Source organism: Marmota flaviventris, chromosome 7, assembly GCF_047511675.1.
Source record: "Marmota flaviventris isolate mMarFla1 chromosome 7, mMarFla1.hap1, whole genome shotgun sequence".
Taxonomy (NCBI): domain Eukaryota; kingdom Metazoa; phylum Chordata; class Mammalia; order Rodentia; family Sciuridae; genus Marmota; species Marmota flaviventris.
Genome location: NC_092504.1, coordinates 141,371,764 through 141,397,144, shown reverse-complemented (window position 1 = coordinate 141,397,144; position 25,381 = coordinate 141,371,764). Strand labels below are relative to the sequence as shown.

Here is a 25,381-nt window from a genome sequence, read left to right as displayed (position 1 = left end):
GGAGGAAGGGCTAAAAGGCCTATGGAGACTACAGCAAACCACCAGAGACAACAAGTAATTACTTCACTCAGCCCAGTGTGCTACATCACAATTAATGAGTTTAACATGTAAACATGACATACCAGGAACTAGAATAATATGATTTCTGAGCTATATGTCTTACTTCCTTAGCTACAGCACCAGAATCCCCAGGAAATTTCAGCTTCAGTTTCCCCAGATTATATGAAACAAATATTATCCCCCAAACTACACCAAATATGTAAAACACATGGACAACATGAGGATATCAATCTTATTCTGACAGTTCAAGAATTTTCCCCATTCTAATCTACCACCCCAAGACCATCTGCATAGAGGGATATGTGTTAACAGGCAACAGGAATGTAAAATGTGTTAGTTAATTAAAAGACCAAACATCTGGATGAAATGTAGTGAAAATTATTATAATATATATCTCTTTTGACATTAGAATAGCCTAAAAATAAATCTCTACAACTTAACATCAGCCCTATAATTCTTTTGTCAACTATTTTATTCCCATCATAGCTACTTCTAGACTATAAAAGTGATAAAAATGATTCATTTCACTACAGGAAGATGTCGTAAATGTTTATTTAAAGACTGATTTTATTCTACCAGCACTCATTGGTAGTGATTACTTGAATCTAACTAGTATGACATAACTAGAAATTTACATTAAAATAGATGGAAATGCTGAAAACATCTTTTAAAAATAAATAAAGTAGATGGAAAAAACAAAAAAACAGAATCTTAAAACTTTGATTCTCTAGAGAAATACAATGAAAATTCCATGCAAGAATGAAGGAGAAGGCACTGCAGAGTTACAAAGGAGTTTCATTAACATGGAACCATGAGCAGTTAAAAAAAAATTTACACACACACACACACACACACACACACACACACGGCTTTTCTTTTTTCCTTTCCTTTAATTTAAGATACTTTACAGGACAGCAGCCTTGGACCAGCCCAGCTGCCCCCTTTTCCCATTTATGGTTACCAAGAATAAAGGAAGGCTGTGCTGGGAATGCAACACCCTGGGGCAAGGACAGGCTGCAACAGCCCAGGCTTGTTTCTAGTCCTCCTATTTGGTGTCTTCTACCAGCTTCCCCGGGAATCGAACCTACAACAGGTGGCTTCTCAGGGAACAGAGACTCCATCTGCCCAGGCAGCTTCCCTGTACCCTAGGGGACTGCCTCACAATGAATCCTAGGCTTCTACTGTCCCCTGCTGCCAGTCTATAAGAAACAACAAACAAACAAAAAACTCTGCTGCATGTAGGTGAGCAGGGAACCTGTTTCACCTCCTCCAATATCCTGTAATGAAAAACTAATTACAAAGTTATCTGACCCCCTCCGCACCCTCCCCAAATCACACAAATAAAATCAATGATCTCATTCTTGACTTCAAGACATCCACAATACCTTCTTTCTTACCTTGTCTATCCTGTCAGGGCGATTAGTAGCTGCCAAAATTGTCACATCCTTTAGCTGTTCAATCCCATCCATTTCTGTTAAGAGTTGAGCTAAAACCCGGTCGGCAACATTCCCAGCACCTAAGGAACTGATTTTTTAATAACACAGTTATAAAAATCTGTTTACCTAACCCCTAACACTTGTTTTTTAAAAAGATGCTTTAATCTACAAGAAAAATTATGTCCAGGGGCTGAGGCTGTGGCTCACTGGTAGAGCGCTTGCCTAGCATGTGTGAGGCCTGGGTTCGATTCTCAGCATCACATATAAGTAAATAAATACAATAAAGGTCTATACATCTAAAAAAATTTTAAAAAAAAAAAGAAAAATTATGCATAGTTTAAAAAACAAAAGGCATGTTTAACAACTCATTACCTATCAAAAAACAATATTCAAGTAATTTCCTTTACTCCATCACTGAATGTAATTTTCTTTCCAATACTGAAATAACAGGCAATAAATGAGTATCAGCACCAGGAAGCAAGACATAAGATTATTTCAAATGATTCAGCAAATACATAGATAACTATTTAAACAAAATTTACATTCTGCATAGCAAGCATACTGATAGAAATTGAGAATTTAAAAAAGATACAACTCACTCATTCCCCAAAGCATGTGAAAACAAAAATATTACACACCCATAACGAATGTGTCATTTCTGACATTTCTTGATCTATTTAAACTTTAGGGACATGTTCAAAGCACATCAGCAGGCAGGCAGCTATCTCAATCCCCATTTCAGGAAAAACAGGCAAAGAAAGCATGTTATTTTTTTCTCTTGGTTTACATATCAGGTCAATGCATTATCCTCCCTTTAATTAAATCAAATTTCTTCTGATCATCAAAAAGTTCTGAACATTATCTTTAAAGAAACTCCTACTAATGAACAAAGCCCTGATATCAAACAATCAAGATTACCAGAGTAACAATTCTCATTAGCAACAGCATGGATTTCCTAAAATCTATTCAGAGTAGTGAAATTCTGAGAGGACAATTACTGTGGAACAGCACTGTGGTGAATTATACATGCAGGTTTGTTCAGATGCACTTGGGAGGGGATGAGAGACACAGAAAGAGACACACCCCATGCCTGGGCCTTAGTGCCTGTGACAGACAGTAAGAGGAACTCAATATGACCACTGTGCTATATATTTAATAACAAGGTAATCAGGATCTCTAAATAACAGTAGACTTAATATTAAGTACAAATCTAAAAATCTGATTTAGCATATGCATAGGATAGTATTCTCTAACTCACAATAATCAAACAGACATGAGGTTTCTATACAAAACAAAATGTCAATCTACGAACTTACATGGTCCTTTTCAATGTTTCAATAATATAGGACTGAAAACCAATGAACAACCTGCAAGAGGCTAATCTGCAGACAAACTGTTAATTAAACTCTACCTAAAAGCAAATCTGAACATTTTAAATAAATGGATTCTACAGAGCTTCAAACAAATCCTCCATAATAAAACTTTTCAACATAAATGTTTACCTATCAATCAGGAACAGTGAGCAAAACTCTAATAACTCCTTCGTAATTACTACACACACAAATTAAAGGCAAGGAAGGCAACAGAATATTTTTGTAGCTAAAAGGAAATAAGTTATCCAGGAACAGGAGAAACTTTAAATGTTTTACTACTATGTGAAAAAAGCCAACCTTAAAAGGCTGCATATTGCCTTATTCAACTACAGGAATTTTGTAAAGGAATGTATAGGACATTCTGGAGATGGCAAAACTATAAAGACAGCAAAGGAATCAACTGCCAGGCATTCGGGAGGAGGAGTTAAATGTTAAGTGTCACTTTTTGTTAACACAGATACTCCTCTGCTTACAATGATTCTTACAGTGTTCTCATCTCCAAGACATTCATCTGATCAAAATATAATTCATACTCTTTCTGAAATTTGCTATGGAAGTGGGGAAAACTAAAAGAAAAATCCTCTTATCAATTTCCTTCTGTCTAAAATTCATTTTCGCAGGTGGTCAAAATATTCATTACTGCTTCATCAGGAAAAACCAACTCATTGCACACATAGGTTTGCTAGTCACAGAAATTCATCTTAAAAGACAGTTACATTGGATTTGACAGGTCCAGCAATGTGATCAAAAGGGTTAAAAAAACAATATGCTCATGAATTCTTAAGTTTTTTGAATACAGGAATTCAAAAGTTACATGACCATGTGCAGTGGTACATGCCTGAAACACCAGTGGCACAGGATGCTGAGGTGGGAAGATTGCAAGTTCGAGGCTAGCCTCAGCAACTTAAGTTGCGAGACTGTCAGAACTTATTAAGAACCTGTCTCAAAACAAAAAGGTTTAGAGATTTAGCACAGTGGTACAGTGCCCCTGGGTTCAATCCCCAGTACCAAAACAAACAAACAAACAAAAAAAGACACACACCAAAAAATTCCATGAACTATTCAATACTTACTATAAAATAGGCTTTGAGTTAGATGATTCTGCCCAGCTTCAGAGTCATCTAAATGCTGTGAGTATGTTTAAGGCAGACTACACTAAGCCATGATGTTCAGTAGGTTAGGGATATTTGATGCACTTTCAATTTAGGAAGGGTTGATCAAGACAGAATTCATTGTAAGATGAGGAGCATCTGGGTCAATAAAAGGTGACACTTAGGTCTAATTTGTTTTGTGCCATGCACTTAAGTATTAGTTCATTAATCCTAGTAACAGAGCAACAAGGCAGACACCACTGTGAGGTGAAAGAATGAGGCACAAGGAGGGTGAGCAACTTGTCCGAGTGCACAACTAGTCAGGAAAAGAGGCGGGGTTTGAAATCATTTGCTCAACTCCAGAGCCTGTACCTGTCTCATCATACTACAAAGCTGAATGACTTCAAAGAATTTTGTAAACCAAATACACCAATGTGCCAGTGTACCATTAAAATGGCTACTGCAGCCATTTAAAATCACCATTCAGGAGAAAAATTAAAATCTCCTTAGTAACCTCTAAAGGAAATAATTAGTTGTACTGATAAAATATTAAGAAGTTATCGCCAAAACTTACCCATTTGATGAATGTCAAGAATCAATAATGCCTTGAATTTTCTAGCTATCATCTATTTGATAAACTATGCTATCACATTGTGATTAATATTCAGCATGAACCTAAGAGTAAATAAGCTATTTTAGATTAATAAGCTGTGGTATAAAACGCAGACAGATACACAGTGAGTATCACTCTCATTTCTTCTAGACCCGTGTAAGATATATATGTTCTACACAACTATAGATATGTATAAACTGTTAACATAGAGAATGATGGATGTATTTTTCCATTTTTCCATGGACTTCCCAATAAAAATTCCAAGCTAACACAGGCAATACTTATTATTAATATTTTTATAGTTTTAGCTCAAATATAGCATCAAAGAAACAACTGATCCTTAAATTCAGTTCCATTTACATCCTGCAAAAGCAACTCTTTGAGAGCTTTTTCTCCCTCATGAACTTGCACAGGCTGATGTTATGAACATAATCTGACAATTATTTAAAAAATCACTACACATCAGATCAAATTCATTTCCTGAAATAAAGCTGTCTAAAAAATGAAGCTGAGAAAGGGTTTTTTTAAACATGTATCATTTTCTACTACAATAGAGCTATAAAAACTGATAGAAAAAAATTCTGTAGTAATCATAATAAATTGTTATGCAATATACTTTTTTAAAATAAAACATTCCAGCAAAACTTTCACTGAGTTTTGAAGGGATGCTCTGAAACTGAGAAAGAGCTTTGATATGTGCTAAACTTGGGTTCAAAAGCCACTTTTACAACATATTTTTTTAAATAACTTTTTGGGAGAGTTGCTTAATGTCTCTAAACCTGTTTTCTCAATTGAAATGTGAGAAGGGTCAAGCAGACAAATGCCTGTAATCCCAGCTAGCCAAGAGGCTACAAAGGATGGTCCCAAGTTTGAGGCCAGACAGGGCTCATTAGTAAGATCCTGTCTCAAAATTAAAAAAAAAAAAAATTAAAAAAGGCAGGGGATATAGCTCAGTGGTAGAGTGTCCTGCATTCAATTCCCAGTACCACTACCAGAGAGAGAGAGACAGACACAGAAAGACCGTATCTTCCTTCCAACTATCCAACGTTTCTGTTCTCCCAAAATTTATATGTTGAAATCTAACCCCAAGGTGACAGTATGAGGAAATGGTCTAAAGGAAGGGATTAGGTCTTTAGGATAGTGTCCTCATTAAGTGAGATTTGTTCCCCTTTCAAAAGAAGCCTGAGAGCACCCTTGCCCTTTCCACCATACTATGGCAATCTATGAAGCAGTGAGCCCTTATCAGTCACAAATCTAGCACTTTGATCTTGGATGTCCTAGCCTCCAGAATTGGGAAGAATAAATTTATTTTATTTATGGTATTCTGTGTGATTGCCCGAATGGTCTAAGACACTTCTTCAAAATTAATAAAACCTAGAAAGGACTTAGTACAATACTTGGCGTAAAGGAAATGTTGATAGTAGTTACGAGCATTACCACTCTGACTGAGAAGGCACCTATGATCTTTAAAGTTATCTTAATGAATTAAATTAAAGGAATGTCTGACACATAAGTATTTACTAAAATAAAGCATGAGTATGATATCTCTTAGAAGATTTTCAGAACCCAGGAATGGCACAGGTAAACAAATACATTCAGATGGACATTTCAGTTCCAAACCTGGCCTATTTACAATATGGTAGAAAGAATCAAACTTCCTTAAACTCTGCCATAAAAACAACTCCCACCCCTTACATTAAGAATAGAGCTGCTCCTCTGAATTCTCCTGCAACCAGTGAACAAGCAGTCTGTATAAAACACAACTGAAGACATTTGTCTCCACAAGAATGTTAGCAGAAACCTGTTATATATGGTGGAGGACTTCACATTTTCATCTTAACTGTTTACTGCCCACTCACATACAGTAATAGCCTGGCTCTTCGTAAGTCCTCATGGAGTGATTCATTTTAGAACAATAAAAATTTCCACATAAAGATGTTAACTATATTTTCCAGATATTTTTGTAATTTAAAATGATTTTTAGGGCTGGGGTTGTGGCTTAGTGGTAGCGCACTTGCCTAGCATGTGTGAGGCACTGGGTTTGATCCTCAGAACCACATAAAAAATAAACAAATAAAAGTATTGTGTCCATTTAAAAAATATTTTTTTAGAAAAGTGATTTTTTTTAGACAAGGCACTACGGTGCGCACCATAATCCCAGCAACTTGGGAGGCTGAGGCAGGAGGATTGCAGGTTCAAGACCAGCCTGGACAATTTAGCAAGGCCCTAAGCAAATTAGTAAGACCCCATTGCAAAATTTTAAAAAATAAAAATAAAAGAGCTGGGAATAGAGCTTGGTGATAAAGCATTCCTGAGTTAAATCACCAGTACCAATCAATCAGTCAAAAAATAAAAAATAAAAATCCTTCTAAAACAGGAAAAATATTTTCAGTAACACACCTTCAGAGTGTGTACTTGGAGGCAGAAATGTTTAGTTCAGAGCCAGGGATGGTGGCACACGCCCGTAATCCCAGGGGTTCAGGAGGCTGAGACAGGAGTATTGCAAGTTTAAAACCAGCCTTATAAAAGTGAGGTACTAAGCAACTCAATGAGATCCTGTCTCTAAAAAAATACAAAAATAGGGCTGGGATGTGGCTCACTGGTAGAGTGCCCCTGAGTTCAATCCCCGGTACCAAAAAAATAACAATAAAAAAAGAAATGCTTAGCCCAGGGAAAAGACTAATAAGAAGAAAATCCCTGGTCTTTTGCTTTTTTGGATTTATACCAAAAGTTTTCTTCACTTGTTTTATTCTACACTTTTATATCTGTGTGCCTTCTAAACAAACTCAGCTTTTGGGTGTGGGTGGGAGGAGAATTTCATACAGCATTTGTCTTTGATGACTCATGACCACTATTTATATGTTCTAAGTTACTTACAGACATATAGAACTTGCAACCTAGTGACTTCAGTGCTTACTTGCTTGAAAAAAGACTCGCAAATTCTCTGGATGGCCCTATGGGCAGACAGTAAAATGAAGAAACTTCCACAAAAATTGGCAGTATCTTTTTCAAAATGTTCTCATCGGTCAAAAAGTATGATCTTCATTTTTGTTGTTATCTGTTGTTACCCTTCACTTTTACTAACAGCTACACTATAAAATATACCTATCATTTCTGTATCGTTAGTATAACTGACAAATTCTGAGTCCAGACCTACTTTTCAATTTGTTGTATACAAATACACCTGAATTTTTAGTGCTTCATTCTCTTTAAAGCTGTCTGAAAGGTGAACTGCAAAGCTTATATATGATTCTTTGCCAGAAGACAATGGTGTAGGTGATAAAATTTCATTAGACAGCCTCAGAGTTTAATTGCAAAAGAAAATCTCTTGGCCAATGACACGAAAATGTGGTGAAGTTGAATTCTGCTCATGTCCAGAGTGATCAAAATCTCTACTTCCTCTGAGCCTCCATTCCCTTTTCAGACTACTCAGATATTCATGTTATTTGAATATCTGTGTGCCCTGGTGCTAGGCACTGTACTGGATATCTGAGAGAAGAGAATAAGAACACTGTTCCCTTCATGATATCTACCAACCAGGCATATAATTTCAATCATAAACTCAAAGGTCCTTCTGGCTCTAACTATCTGTGATTCTGTGTTGTTATGTAGCACCGAAGCAAATTTGCTTAAGTCCTTATTTTTAATTAAAATCTTCACATTCAGAAACTTACTACTGATATCTCTATTCACTTCTAAACAAAAGAGGTAAGACTCAGACTTATTTAATTTGCCATTTGTTAGAGGAGGAAACTGTGGTAAATCCTGCATACTGCCTGTGCCCTTTATTTCCACAGATCAGTGAGACCTGGCTGGAGAATACCATAGTGACAGTGTTTGATGGATGGCAAAATAATGTTGGCCAACTGCCAAAGATTTAGTACAAAAGCAAAAACCATAAAACTAACATCCTAGGAAATCAAAATCAACTCTAAGAAAAAATTTAAATACAAATGTTTAATTACAAACATAACGAAATGAAAACCATTATTATCTGCTACAGACAGGCAATACAATATTTGGGGGGAAAAAAGGTTAGCTATGTAACACTGAAGCTAGGCGTCACTAAATAATAATTTTTTCCTTTCAGAAGGCAAGACCCTTTTCTAAATTATCCCTATCCAAAAGAAACATAGTGCAATGGACCAAAGGGACAGTGTTATATGTTAAAAGAAGGGCTGACAAACCATAGCCAAAACCCAAATCTGGCCTGCAAGTTGCTTTTCCTTGTAATCACATATTTTCTATGGATACTTTCATACTATGCCAGCAGAGATGAACAGTTGTAAGAAAATGTGTGGCCTCCAATGCTGACAATGTTTACTAACTAATCTGCACAGAAAAGATGTGCTGATGCCTATGTTAAACCTCACTGCCATGAAACTAATTATTATACTGATTTTATTTCCCAAAACTAAATATTTCACAGAAGACATGTATTTCTCCTTTAAAATTCCTCAAATGAAATAAAATTTTATTTCACCCTTTTATAAGATTCTTATATCACAGAACAGCATCGTATGTATCCATTTTTTTTAATATTGTTTTTAGTTATTTGGACTGAATATCTTTATTTTTATTCATTTTTGTGTGTTGCTGAGGATCAAACCCAGGGCCTCGCATGGGAGGCAAGCATTCTACCACTGAGCTACAATACCAGCTCCTTATGTATCCATTTTTAATTTTAAAACACTTTACATTTTTAACAGTTTCAAACGGTAAACTCCTAAATTTGTTTCCTCTTACCTCCACAGACAATACTCAGTTTGGAAGAAAGAAACAAATAACAGTAACAACAAAATAAAAACCTAAAGAGAGCTAGCTAAACACAAACTGCTCTAAACCAAAAGCAGTACCTATTATACTTGTCCATGTACAGTTAGGAAAGGCAGCTACAATGGAAAACTTACACATCCTACAAGAACAGCAAACAGTAACTTGTAGTTCCTAGTGAAGTGCTGTAACTGGCCACCGCTCTAAGGAAACTCATCTTTCAGCCTATGTTACAATTACTTAACCACGATGTACAGACAAACCCAACAAACAGAATTCAATAATAATAAATCTGTTACATGTTTTCCATTTTGCTTTGCTCTGTTTTCCTTAGTATTTATTCACTGTTAAAACTTGACCAATGTACCAGGTATGATGGCACAGGCCTATAATCTCAGCAGTTCAGGAGACTAAGGCAGGAGGATCATGAGTTTAAAACCAGCCTCAGCAACTTAGTAAGGCCCTGAGCAACTCAATGAGAGACTGTCTCAAAATAAAATATAAAAAAGGGCTGGGGATGTGGCTTAATGGTTAAGCACCCTGGGTTCAATCTCAGGTCCCCCCCACCACCCCAAAAGTTCATCAATGAGAAAATTCCACATGTACAGCAAGTTAAGTACAAATTGAAAAAAACTGCATAGCAGGAAATAGCACATTTTAACATAGGCAGCCTAAGCAACACAATGAGACCCTGTCCCAAAATGAAAAATTAAAAAGGCTGGGGATGTAGTCAATGGTCAATAACAGGGGTTAAAAGTATCTAGTAAGGAGTTATTATTGGAGCTTCTTAAAAGATAAAAAGCATTCTTATTTGAAATTTTATTTATTTATTTATTTATTTTGGTACAGGGGACTAAGTCTAGGGACACTTAACCACTGAACCACATCCTCAACACTTTTTATTTTGAGACAGTCTCCCCAAGTTGCTTAGGACCTAAGTTGCTCATGCTTGACCTTGAACTTGCTATCCTCCTGCCTCAGTCTCCCCAATTTCTGGAATTACAGGCATGTGCCACTACACCCAGCATAAAAAGTATTCTTTAAATATTTACAGATACATGCATCCTCAACCTTGAAGGCCCAAGAGGCAGTGGTAGCCACAGTCTAACACAAAAAGCAATATCTGAAGACATGGGTCAGGTTGGTCTAGCCACAAAGGAGTCAATATGCCTCTTCTCTTAAAATCTAAAAGGCTCTTATTCCTTCTAAAGAATAAAATGTTATACCACATGACTTCTAAGAACTTTCCCAGCTACAACATTTAATGATTGTATGAAATTTTAAAAATCATAATAAAAATCACATTTAAAAAATTTATATCCCAGCTCAAAAGTGTTATTTAGAGAAGTGGTGCCTTAAAGTTCCCTCTATAGTGTGCAGTGTGACATCACTGAATGACCGAGGGCCAGGAGTGCTGGGAAAGGGCCAGGAGTGCTGATCACTATTTTACAACCTCAGACCTCTCTGCGACTGCTGCTAAGCCTGGCATCTCCATTTTCAATGAAAGCAGGTCAGGATCTCTTACTCTCAATTCTGAACTATTAAGAGCAGAAAAAGCCACACAAGAAAGCAGTTATTAGCATTCACAGATTATTTTGTGCCTCAAAAGAATAGCAGTTGGTCAGTCAGCTTTTAACTGAGCACCTAACCTTTTTCATGTTTTCATACATCTAATCTTTTTTTACATTCTACACATAAAACAATATCTCAACTTTTACAGTTTCATATAAAGCACTAGTTAATCTACTGTAATCTCAGTGACTCAGAATGTGAGACAGGAGGATCAAAAGTTTAAGACAGCCTAGGCAACACAGTGATACCCTGTCCCAAAATGAAAAATTAAAAAGGCTGGGGATGTACTCAGTGGTCAAGTGCCTCCTCCTAGTGCTGGATGAGCAGGGACCAGCAAGGTGAAAGAGCAGACTGCCTTCTTTTCGTCTCAAGTAACAAGTGTTTCTGTTTTCTATTACTGAGATTAAAAACTTTTCTTCACATTTTAAATTTGTAAACTCCATGTCTCTTATACCTGGAGTTTTCTCAGGAACATCTCCTTTCCTTACTTCTTTTGTTTTTTGAAGAGACAGGGTCTCCCTATGTTGCCCATGCTGGCCTGGAACTAACAATCTTCCTATTTCAGGGTCCCAAGTAGCTAGGATTAGAGGCATGAGCCAGTCCACCCACTGCTGAGAGCCACGGCTGAGTCTGTATGGCCCCTGGCATTTTGCCAACAGTATTGGTTGACAGGCGAGGCATTACTATCCACCTCGGACACTACTTTTGAGTTCTTGCGCTACTTTGGAGTTCTCGTGGGGATTCCCGGGGATTCCACGAGAGTTCCCATTGGTTGGGGAAGTGCAGGAGGAGGGATTTCTGGGAGAGATATTTCCGGCTGGGGTTCCTGGATGAGCAGCATGGCTTTCAGAAGAATTCCTGGGGAGCATGTGTGAAGTGTTTTCTTGCAGTTCAAAAATAAAGTTTGTTCCTGCTTCAGTGGCTCGTGATTTGTGCCCAGCTATACTGCGGCAATTGGCGGCCCTTGCGGGGAACGTCTGAAGCTTGGGGGTAAGTGAAATTGCTTGCCCCTAAGGGAAGGCGAGAGAATGGGTGACCATTTTAAAAAAACAATGTGTTCTTGTTTTGATTTGTTTTGTTTTTGTTTCAAGCTGCCTATCCCTAGAACTTTCTCAGGCAGACTGGGAAAAATGGTTGGCTCAAGGTTTGAAGTTGTTCGCCCCTAAGGAAGAGATAGAAATAGACCCCAAATGCACATGTCAAGAAAATAGGAAAACTGATACAACGATTTTTTGTTCCGTTTTTGTTTCATTCTGTTTTGGTTTTGTTTTGTGTTATTGGGTTGCGTTATCTTTATAACAGATTACAAATTAGTAAAAAACAAACTGAAAGACTGTTAAGTAAATTGTTAGAGGTTCAGACCATGGAGAAAGAGATTTTAGATCAAGCAAAAGAGAAGGTCTCTCGAGCTAGTCAGACAGAGGAAGAAAATTTAAAGGAAGAAAGCTTAGAGGAGAAACAGCTATTAGGGAAAAAGCTACAACAGGAGGCTGCTACTAACACCGTTCTATCACCAGAGGGCGTAATTCAACCAACAGCTCCACCTATGGAGATAGCTGAGTGGCCCTCAACCCCCGTAGATCATAGATGGGATCCTGAGACAGGACCTCAAAGATTAACATGCCCTGTACTTGAGCACACAGGAGGGCAGCGAATTCACCATGCTTTAGATTTCAAAACAGTGAAGCGGTTAAAGGAGGCTGTAACAACCTATGGTCCTCAAGCACCCTTCACTGTAAGCATGTTCGAATTCATTATGAACTTGGACATGACGCCAGCAGATTGGGCTAGTATGTGTAAATCTGTGCAAAATGGAGGACAATATTTGTTATGGAAGGTTGCCAATGAGGAATTTTGCACGGAGACAGCTAGGCGAAATGCAGCAGCCAGTTACCCTCAAAGAAATCTAGATATGTTGTTAGGAAAAGGACCTTATGAGGGTCAATGGCAACAAACTGAATATGATCCTGGCGTATACGCATAAATTGCTGTAGATGCGGTTAGGGCATGGACAACTCTACAGGGGCATGGAGATATACAAGGACAATTATTTAAGGTAATACAAGGAACTAATGAACCTTACGCTGAATTTGTAGATAGGCTTATTCAAACGGCTTCCAGAATTTTGGGGGATACAGAACAAGCAATGCCATTTATAAAACAACTGGCTTATGACCAAGCAAATCGTTGCTGCAGAGAGGTCATTAGACCATGGAGACATGAAGACTTAAACACATATATTAAATTATGTAGAGACATTAATGAATAAGGGCAAGTCTTGGCAGCAGTACAACAGGCTTTAGATGCCAGGCCAAAAACATGCTATAATTGTGAACAAACAGGACATTTTTAAAGGAATTGCCCCAAAGGAGGAGGGGTTAACAAAGCTAGGTATCAAAGGAGTAGAATACCGGGTATTTGCCCACGATGCTGTAGAGGGAGACATTGGGCTAATGAATGCCGTTCTCAAACTACCATAAGGGGACTCCGTTATCAAAAAATGGACAAGGACCAGGTGTTTACCCACGATATCGTAGAGAAAGGCATCGGGCTCCATTGCCAAAAAACGGACAGGGGGGCCCAATGCTCCGGGGCCCACGACCACAAATGTACGGGGCACTGGAGGAACCCAGCAACCCCATCAGGGTAGTGCCCAGGACACATTATCCATCAGATCTCTCATCAGACGAAACAGAGGGAGCGCAGGGTTGGACATCTGCGCCTCCGCCAGAGCAGTACTAACTCCAGAGATGGGAGTTCAAATCATTCCCACAGGAGTAAAAGGACCTCTTCCCCAAGGAACAGTAGGCTTATTGTTAGGACGCAGTTCTTCTACTCTAAAAGGACTTATGATAAGTCCCGGGGTAATTGATCCCGATTATGAAGGTGAAATAAAAATTATAGCTAGTTCTCCAAAGGGTATATCAGTAATTTCACCAGGAGATAGAATAGCACAGTTATTAATAATACCCAGCCTACATGATAAATTTTCCAGTAGTACTATAGAAAGAGGTTCCAGGGGATTAGGCTCCACAGGTGTAGATTGGGCTATGCTGTCTTTAAATTTAGATTCTCGCCCAATGCTAAAATTAAATATTCAAGGACATGAATTTAATGGGCTACTGGATACACGTGCAGACCTTAGCATCATATCTCGTCAAGAATGGCCAAAACATTGGCCATTACAACAAGCCACTCAAACGCTTCGAGGCCTAGGAGTGGCAACTAATCCCCATAGAAGTGCAATGGTATTAGATTGGAAGGATCCTGAAGGATGTGAAGGAACTATACAGCCATATGTATTGGATCATCTTCCTATAAATTTGTGGGGACGAGATGTCCTAGATCAATTAGGTTTGACATTAACAAATAACATCAATCCAAATGTGCCCACTATTAGGGCTAGACAAGGTTTCAGGAAAGAAAAAAGATTAGGAGAACAAGGTATAGCAGCACCAATTCAAATAGATCAAGGAATAAATAGACATGGACTGGGTTTTCAGAAGGGGTCACTGAGGCAATAAAAATTACTTGGAAATCAGATAGACCAGTATGGGTTCCTCAGTGGCCCCTGACTAAAGAAAAGATACAAGCAGCCCATGACCTGGTCAAACAACAATTAGCGGAGGGACATATACAACCTTCCGTATCTCCCTATAATACTCCCATTTTTGTCATTAAAAAGAAATCTGGTAAATGGAGATTATTGCAAGATTTAAGAGCCATTAATAATGAGATGGTTATTATGGGACCTGCTCAATCGGGGATTCCTCAATTGTCTGCTTTGCCAAAAACCTGGTATGTTTTAGCTATAGATATTAAAGATTGTTTTTTTTCAATTCCAATTCATCCTGAGGATAGTCCACGTTTTGCATTTACTATCCCTGCACTGAATCATGAAGGTCCTGATCAGAGATATGAATGGAAAGTACTCCCTCAAGGGATGGCTAACAGCCCAACTATGTGTCAAATTTATGTTAACAAAGCAATCCAGCCACTTAGAAATCAAAATCCTGAACTACAAATATTTCACTATATGGATGATGTATTGTTAGCACACAAAGATAAAAACACACTGCTAGAATGTTATGCCACACTTACAAATTTTTTAAAAAATTATAATCTAGAGATAGCAATAGATAAACTACAATTAAATTTTCCAATTAATTATTTAGGAGTTCTATTATCCTCAACCATGGTCCATCCACCAAAAATTCAAATACGAGTAGATCAACTCAAGTCACTTAACGACTTTCAAAAGTTATTAGGAGACATAAATTGGATAAGGCCTTATATAGGCATACCAACAGGAGAGTTGGGACCTTTATTTGATATCCTAAAAGGTCCATCAGATCCAAATTCACCCCGCATGTTAACGCCTGAAGCAAGAAAGGCATTAAAAATTATTGAAACATATATGGAAAATATGCATTTGGATAGAATTGATATGTTTGCCTTTATTGTTTATTGTAATACCAACAAAAAAATATTCCTACAGGAGTATTTTGGCAAGAAGGTCCATTATTGTGGATACATTTATCTTATTCTCCTAACACTATTCTTACTAGGTATCCTGAGGCTGTAGGATAATTAATACTCAAAGGAATAAAAGCAGCAAAGGGAGTGTTTGGAATTTCTCCCAATAAAATTATTACTCCATATACTATGGATCAAATAGATGAGTTAGCTAATGAGTTAAATACTTGGGCAATAATCATGTGTAAATCTAATGTTTCATTTGATAATCACTTACCATCTAATCCTTTGTTGTCTTTTTGGTCTTCGCATCCTGTAGTTTTTCCAAAAATGACAAGGAAAACCCCTATCATGAATGCTCCAAATGTATTCACTGATGGGTCAAATAATGGTACAGCAGCAGTAGTTACCCCTGATCAAACTTTTACATATTTAGTACCCAAACAATCAGCTCAAAAAGTAGAGCTTAATGCAGTTTTACAAGCTTTTGTGATGTTTAAAGATTCTGTATTTAATTTATTTTCTGATAGTATATAGTTAATGCTATAGCATCCCTTGAAGATGCTGGTAGGATTTCCCCTTCCTCTACTGTTTTCTCTTTGTTTTCTGCTATACAAAGTCTAATCTGGGACAGAAAAGATCCATTCTTTATAGGACATATCAGAGCACATACAGGATTGCCTGGAGCCCTTAGTTTGGGCAACGATTTAGCAGATAAAACTACACATGACATACATATTTTCTCTACATTAGAAGAAGCTACAAATTTTCATAAAAGGTTCCATGTCAATGCTAATACTTTACAAAAGCATTTTAAAATAACTAAGGAACAAGCTAGACAAATAATAAAACAATGTCAAAATTGTGTGACCTTTTTACCACAAGTTAATCTTGGAGTCAATCCTAGAGGACTGATACCTAACCATATTTGACAGACGGACGTCACACACTTGCCAGAATTTGGAAAATTAAAATATTTGCATGTTACAGTTGATACTTCTTCCGGATTTTTGATGGGCTCCCTTCATGCCGGAGAAAAAACTAAAGATGTTATAGCTCATTGCTTACAAAATTTTGCCACTGTGGGCGTTCCAAAACAGTTAAAAACAGAAAATGGTCCTGGTTATACTTCTACCTCTTTTAAACAATTTTGCTCATCATTTGGCATTACTCATATAACAGGAATCACATACAATCCTCAGGGACAAGGCATAGTTGAAAGAGCTCATCAAACTATTAAAATGTACTTATTAAAGCAAAAAGAGGGAATTGGAAAGGGGTATATATCCCCCAAAGATAAATTTAAAATAACCCTTTTTACTCTAAACTTTTTAAATTTGGATTCATCAGGGCTTAGTGCTGCGGAAAGGCATATGTGTCCAAAAAATGTACATAAGCCTAAGGTACTTTGGAAGGATATTGTAACAGGACAATGGAAAGGTCCTGACCCAGTGATTGTCTGGAGTCGGGGTTCTGTTTGTGTGTGTTTCCACGGAGAACAGCAGCCGATTTGGATTCCAGAGAGATTAACTAAGGTCCTGACCCAGTGATTGTCTGGAGTCGGGGTTCTGTTTGTGTTTCCACAGGGAGAACAACAGCCAATTTGGATTCCAGAGAAACTAACCAAAGCGAACCAAAGCGAATTCTACAGACAAAAAAAAAAAAAAAAAGGTGATTTGACTCAAATCCGTAACAGCTGATATTCAGAGCTCCAGTTTGGCTATTCTTACATCTGCGACAGTGATTAATCAGGATGCTTTTTTCAATATTTATTTTATTATTGCCTTTTCCCACATCATAAAGTTCTATTTTATTTTTGAGCTCATACAGACCTAGGTTAATGTTTTTCTGATCAGTTTTATTTTTTGACTGTGGAGTTTTTAAACATTGCAATGGAGATTTCACCTAGGTAAAGCTACAAGGCCTTTACTATTGTCTTATGTGTTGTATGTTATGTGTGCACACTTCTGTTTTGTGTTGTATGTCTGTATGTGCGTATGTCCATATATCATATATGAGGAGCGCTCATGAATAAATGGATCCGAATTTTTTTATTCACGTGATTTTAATGGTTTAATTTAGATTGGGTAAACAGCTGTTGAAAATTGTTTTAATATGTGAACAAATAAGGAGGTTAACAGATCTGTTTGTTTACTTTCACCTTTCCTTTTCATTATATTTAATAATTCTGTTCAGGATAATGTAAATTGTTCAAAAAATTGTTTTCTTAGTGCCTGTTGGAATGTTACATAATTTTTTTTTTTTTAGCATCACTGCCAGAATTCCTATCTTCATCCCAGTGCCGGTGAAGACAAAGATAAAACCAAACTACAGCTTCTTCGATAGTTATCACAACAAACTGTATAAACTGATGCATCAATGAATAATAACTCAACAAGTAATGCTCAATCAAGGAGTCGATTTACTTTGGGGGGAAATGGACATATTGACAGATTCCTCTGCTTTGAACTGCTTGCAGAACTTGCCTGGACTATGTAGCATTTGTATGCATTGTGAACTATCTGTTGGTGCAGCAAATTGTGGTAGTGCTGGAGTATTTTTGCTGATGGTGTCACCGGTGGTACAATTTTTCAAAGGAGCCCTCAATTGGCTTAATGTCGTGGCATTTTGCATCCTCCTCCCTTCTACTAGTGATGGTCTAAATTTGAGGGCCAACATAGGTGAGGCAAAGAACCTCACCCCCGGACTGGCACCAAGGCCAAATTTGGGGGCCAACAGAGGTGAGGCAAAGAACCTCACCCCCCCACTGGTGCAAAGGCCTATCCACAAGTGTGGCTGTATGCTGGACCGGTAGTCAGTGACGGGTATGATCCAATTGCAGTGGTACCAACCTAAGACAGGAGGCTCATGCCTAGAGGTCAGCTCATCCAATGACGGGTAAGAACCATATGTTGAATTGGACAATCTATGACAGGCATGGTCCGTAAGCCACATTGGTTGTTGTTTAATTAAACAGAAGGGGGGAGATGCTGAGAGCCACGGCCGAGTCTGTATGGCCCCTGACATTTTGCCAACAGTATTAGTTGACAGGCGAGGCATTACTATCTGCCTCGGCCACTACTTTTGAGTTCTCGAGCTACTTTGGAGTTCTCTTGGAGATTCCCGGGGATTCCCCGAGAGTTCCCATTGGTTGGGGAAGTGCAGGAGGAGGGATTTCCGGGAGAGATATTTCCGGGTGGGGTTCCTGGATGAGCAGCATGGCGTTCAGAAGAATTCCCCGGGAGCGTGTGTGAAGTGTTTTCTTGCAGTTCAAAAAATAAAGTTTGTTCCTGCTTCAGTGGCTCGTGATTTGTGCCCAGCCAGACTGCGGCAACCCACCTTCATCGTATAGTCTAAGGCAGCATTTTTCTTCAGTAAGGCTACATAAAATAATGACATCTGAGAACTGATGGCATTTCATACTCATGAAATACCATAAAGCCTGGAATCTGCAGAATACTTATTTCTAAGTCCCAAATTTCCTCGACTAGAATGTAAGATCTGCTGGTGTTGGTGTAGGATTCAATTCTATCTTAATTATCACATTCCTATCTATTGTAAGTTATTAAAATTTAAAAAATATTTTGTAGACATTACTGGAAGCAGCTTTAAAGTTTCCTAAGCAGTTCCTGAATGCTAGGTACTTTGTGAATCACTCCTGATGCATATAGTTCCACTACCTATAGTTTGCATTATTATTAGAAACCAAGGCCCTGCATTCTGTTCACCATTTTGGCCCCCATACAAAGCCTGCAACAGAAACAACACCTAGTATGGATTTACTGAGCAAGTAAATGAATGAACACTCTCAAAGAGACTTACAACTGCCCAGTGAGGCACACGGTGTCATCACTTACAAGAAGTCACAGAAAAAGAACAACAGATATAAGCTTGAAAGTTAATTACTTAGACATGACTATGTAGTATAACACTTGAGATAAAAAGTGCCTCAGAGTATCCACTCTGGAGTCAAAACATCTGAATTCAAATCTCAGTTCTGCTATAAGTGATGCATGTCCATAAGTGCCCAGGCAATCCCGACTTGGCTGTGGATCTCAACACAAAAGTAAGGCATTTATCTATCTGCATGCCCAAGTTTCCTCACCTGAAAATGGAGATGAGAATAGAACCTACAATTCCTGGGGTTAAGACAGCACAAGGTCATAATGTAGTGAACAGGAGCCAAACACAGCAAGTCACATTATTTGGAAGTTAATTAAATAAACAAGATGGGCCTCTCCAACTATCAATCCTACAGATTTATCCCTAGTTCCAAACCTTTTCTAGTCTTCCTTGAAGTCTAACCACCACCAGGCAATCACTATCAGGCTGATGAGGATGACTGGGGGTCCTGTGACTGGCTAGAAGGACCTAGACAAAGGAAGCTCCAAATTCATTAGTCTCATTTCCTCAATCAGTGGGGACTAGGCCAGCTTCAACAACTCCCTAAAACCAGGTCAGCAGCCTATTTACTGCTTAGTTTGTTGTCCTCCCCACTATAACCTTGAAAAAGGTAAACAATGAAGCAAATTGCCAAATGTATAATGTCCTACACTTTGGATTAATGCAGGAACCTTATTTTTACCGTAAAATTTTACAGTACATAGTAAGCACTAAATAAATGTTACATAGTACATTACTGGCCCAATATAATTCAGTCTTTCTCACCCCAGTGCCCATTCCCCGTCATATTACCTATTTTCAAAGAGTAAGCTACTTTAGCAGCATTTTCAATTTTCCCAAATGTGGCAGAAGTCATTTAACACGTTGCAAAGAAAATACCATGTTTCTTCCAGCTCATAATATAAAAAAGGACCAAAAAAAAAACACAAAAAACAAAAACTTCAAAACAACATAATTTATTTATTTTTTTTAAATTTTTTATTGTTGGTTGTTCAAAACATTATAAATTTCTTGATATATCATATTTCACACTTTGATTCAAGTGGGTTATGAACTCCCATTTTTACCCCATATACAGATTGCAGAATTACATCAGTTACACGTCCATTCATTTACATATTGCCATACTAGTGTCTGTTGTGTTCTGCTGCCTTTCCTATCCTCTACTATCCCCCCTCCCCTCCCCTCCCCTCTTCTCTCTCTACCCCCTCTACTGTCATTCATTTCTCCCCCTTGTATTATTTTTCCATTTCCCCTCACTTCCTCTTGTATGTACTTTTGTATAACCCTGAGGGTCTCCTTCCATTTCCATGCAATTTCCCCTTCTCTCTCCCTTTCCCTCCCACCTCTCATCCCTGTTTAATGTTAATCTTCTTCTCCTGCTCTTCGTCCCTACTCTGTTCTTAGTTACTCTCCTTATACCAAAGAAGACATTTTGCATTTGTTTTTTAGGGATTGGCTAGCTTCACTTAGCATAATCTGCTCTAATGCCATCCATTTCCCTGCAAATTCTATGATTTTGTCATTTTTTAATGCAGAGTAATACTCCATTGAAAACAACATAATTTAATTGAGTATATAGAAGGAGAGAAGTAAATATCAGGCTTATTTATTCTTCAAGTCCCAAAGAAACTATTAAATATGGCAGGGAAGAGGAGAGATTAGTGGATTTAATTAGACATGTTTATAAACATGAAATATACATCTTTATGAAAATCAAAGATTTCTAATGCTTGAGCAAAAAGTATGCCTATGCATACTGTAATCCTATGCATACTGCAATTGTATGCAAGCTGTAATCCACAGCTTCATGATTATCTTGCCCTCTCTTCAGAAAATTCAATGCTCAAAATAATTTAACTTAATATGCACAAGATTATAAAGACTAGCATACATCATAATTCTTTGCTCAATTTGTTAAATATCTTGAATTTGAAAATTAAAAGCTTGATAAGAAGGAATGGTCTCATTTGCAGTGTCACTTTGGGAACAGTCACTTGGGTTTAATATGAATTTATCACAGAAAACAAAATAGCTATGAACGAATGAAATCAATGAGTGTTCTGTGGCCAAGTATAATGTAGAAATGTCTTGTTCATGAAATTTTTCTGTTTTACTACATCAAGAGTGTTCAAAAGTACATAATATTGGTGCAGTAATTTGAGAATTTTTCATTTCTGTTGTGTTTTCAATGTCTAGAAATCGTGCTTAAGTCAAATAGCCAAAAACAAAAAGTACATGCAGATCAGGCTTTTGTTTTAGTTTTCAAGTAACAACAATCTAATTAGATAAAACATTTACTTCTAGCAGGAGAAACAGTTGAAAATAGGAGGTCGGTTCTGAGATTCTTACAGTCAGTAAAAAACACAACCTAATACTCAATGCACATAAAGCACAACCAGAACTCTACTTTGGACTCCTCAGCATTATATTCATTCATCAGCACCATCTTATTTTTTTTAAATATCAAATATTATGTGGAGGTTTTGTTTGTTTTTTCTTGAGACAGCTGGCCTTTCACTCATGATCCTCCTGCCCTGTCTATTTCAGAAACGTTTCGTGAGTACACTCTGCTCCATAGTCTATCCCCTATCTGGCTTATATTTAACAACCTATTACACCCTGTTCCTTTTTAGGCTCCCAAACCAGATGGTTCTGACGTCACATAAGGGACAGGACATACCATTTCAACAAACTTCCCTGGCTTCATTTTCCTCTCTTGTTGTTAAGATGAACTTGGGCTACTTGTGCCCTTTGTGTCATCTCAAACTTGCAAGTAATAAGAAGGTGCAAGTACTTCAACTCTCAAAGCAAAAAGACTTAAACATTTATGGACATCAAACAGGAGGGGATAGGGAACAAAGGCCAGTCTACTCCCTAATGATAGTTTCCTAGCGACAATGTATACACTAATCTGATAAGGCGTCATTTTAGGAAGAAAGTAGCCAAGATTCTTATTAGACTGAATCCAAGGAGTTATAAATTGCTCTACCTTCACTGTGATTAATAAATTTTATAATATATACATTAAGAAGTACAAAATACAGGAATTAATATTATCCAACATGGTATACTTGTAGTACATATTTCTTAAAGGACCTCTAAATATTTGTAAAGGAAAAAAAGCCAGGTACACAGTTCTGATACACACACACACACACACACACACACATAAATACACCTCTGTTTGAAATGACATAATAATCAATACTTTTTGTTGCTGAGGCCCAGCAACAAACTATTACAGGTGGAGCATCCCTAATGCAAAAATGTAAAATTTATAACTTTTTGCTCCAAATCGAAAGCTTTTTGAGCATCTTTTGGGGAAAGTTTAAGGAAACATACCATAATCTGAAAAACTGAAATCTCTTAACACTTTCTGGTTCCAAGCATTTTGGATAACAATTCAAGTTGTACTAATTTATATTTTATTCTATCTAATTATGTTTTAGAAACCAGTTTCATCTAGAGAACTCAAAAAAAATATATAAATAACATTGTTTATTACAACTAGGTTCTATTACATCAAACAATTATGTTTAACCCAGTTTTGTTTACAACAAACCTAATTTTGCAAGGCAGTATTAATGGGCCTCTATAGATAATAAACTGTACAATTTAACTCAAATACCCTAAATGTTTAGGGGAGGGGGTCCATGGTATGAGAAAATATTAAAAAACGATTACATGAAATAATTTAGTGGATATGAAAGAAAAAATACAGGGACTGAAAAATGTTTTTTTCTGGAAAAATTTACTGATAAAATTTAAGAAATGCTATTTGCTCCATATTGTAAATGCTAATATTTAATAGCAATTTTTAAAAGTATTTCTTACCTGCCCCTTTCAACTGCCAAGGCATCAAGTTCATCAAAGAAAATAATGGAAGGAGCCAACGCTCTTGCTTTTCGGAAAATCTGGTGGAAAGAGTACCACATTAGCCAGTATCAGAAAATTCTGTAATTGTTTACTATTTGAAAACTACATTGAGAACAAAATCTATTATGTACTAATCATCCAGCCCAATCACTTCATATACAGTCTAAAATAAATGTCCAGGACTTTGTAGTGGAAGTAAAAGTGACTTCTTTAATGGTGCTTATAGACAAGACTACCAACCTTTCACACAGGTATACAGGACACAGTGCAGGTGAAAAAGAATCAACCTGCTAAAATCTCAGCTCAACCACTGAGAGAACCTGTGCAATCTTCAGCTGTTAATTACTTCTCTAAATCTCAATTTCCATATCTATAAAATGGAGATAATCTAAATGCTTACCTAGTACCTCAGAAGATAATTTTAAGAACTGGGAGGGAAAAAGACAAAAAGCATTTGGCACAATGCCTGGAATACAGTAAGAGCTCAATAACTGAAAGCTCTTGTTAACTACCACAAACACGTTCATTTAAATACACACACACACACACACACACACACACACAACAACAACAACAAGATGAGAAATCACCACAGATTTGCACATAAAATACTCACATACCTAAAAGCCTTACACCTTACTCATTTCTTTGAAGACTAGATGGGAAAATGATTGATGTAAAGCCAAGACAAGAAAAATGGCCAAGTTTTAGAGGAGCACAGACTGGATGGAGGAGAAGCCAATCAAACAAACCAATCAGAGCCTAGCCAGAGAGCCACAGCAGTGCTGTGAGGAAAGACACCAGAAAGAAGGCAGCACAGGTACAAGGAAACCAAATGTATGCTGCCTATAACCGGGGCCCCAATTTTTGGATCACATGTAGTATTATCATAAAAATACATATGAATAAATATCACCTTTTTCATCCTGTCATTATCAATTAAGTTTTGTCCAATTAACATCATCTCCATTTTAAAGGGAAAAAAGTGACTTTTTTTTTCCCCTCATGATCAAGTATTCCAATTCCTGATCTCCCGATACCCAGGTATTTCACAAATGAGGGCCTATTCTGTTGCTTTTTGTGTGTTCCTATCCTCGTATGGCTGCTGTGAGCACACAGTGTCCTGTGTGAGGCAGATCAAGCACTGATTATTAGCAAAGTCAAGACTTGTGGTCAAACTGCTGATTCCAAATGCCCTGACTGTGCACAAATTTACTAAGTTGTACAGCTTCCCCAATATGAAGGAGTAGCACCTCAGTCAGGACTGGCAACAAAGGCCTGCCTTCAACACACAGGAGTGAAGAAAGAGGTGCTGTCTAAATCACCAGGAAGAGGCAAATTAAGCAGACAGTACACTGAAATTTTCATATACTAAGTTTATCCAATTTAAAGGTCCACCCTGTTTAGAAGATTTAAATCTCATGAGATCTTGTGTTCTCCTTTACACAGACATGTCTTTTTTAAAAAATACAGAAATGCAGTTAGTTCTTAAAAATTATCTTTACGTGGTTAAAAATAAAGGTAATACCATGATATTAAATACATATGTATGATACTACAGATGAAACCAAAAATTACATTTTCAAATAAGATATATTTGCCTGAAGAAAAAGATATATCACTAAAATGTGGATTTGGAAATTTCAGAGTCTGTTACCCAAAACAAAATGGAAACCATACATAACAGAAGTTGTAGATCTCCTGTGAAAAATGCCACTTATGGCCTCATCTTCTTACCTCTCTAACTGCTCTTTCAGATTCACCAACATACTTATTCATTAATTCAGGCCCCTGCATGAAAAGGAAACACAACTGTTCATTATCTTCATAAATGCAACCAGATACATTTCTTTTGATGATGGAGAAATAATATACACAAGAGGAAAAAGTAAATAAAAATCTGCTTTTAATTAAATTAGCTCTATTAGCATGATTATTTTCTCTGGGTATTATTTCTAACTCAAAAATTAAAGTGGGGCTGGGGTTGTAGCTCAGTGGAGGAGCACATGCCTTCCATGCGTGAAGCCCTGGGTTCAATCCTCAGCACCATATAAAAATAAATAAATAAAGATATTGTGTCCATCTACAACTAAAAATAAATTTTAAAAAAATTAAAGCCTTCATATGTTTCTAAAGCCACGTATCAATTCAAAGGAAAAGCTGTGTGACTAAACATTTTTTAACACCTCGTTCATCATCTGTCTA

At 37.2% G+C, this 25,381-nt stretch overlaps 1 protein-coding gene across 2 annotated transcripts in view; it reads right to left on the bottom strand.

Moving 5' to 3' along the window:
* Window positions 1-25,381, bottom strand: part of Afg2a (AFG2 AAA ATPase homolog A) — a 271,575-nt gene that overhangs the window by 157,014 nt on the left and 89,180 nt on the right. For both annotated transcript variants that reach the window (XM_071614708.1, XM_027955852.2), the window contains 3 exons: window positions 24,914-24,967; window positions 23,135-23,214; window positions 1,458-1,584 (listed from right to left, as the gene is read on the bottom strand). In XM_071614708.1, coding sequence (XP_071470809.1) covers window positions 1,458-1,584; window positions 23,135-23,214; window positions 24,914-24,967 — 261 coding nt within the window. The remainder of the gene's footprint in view (window positions 1-1,457; window positions 1,585-23,134; window positions 23,215-24,913; window positions 24,968-25,381) is intronic.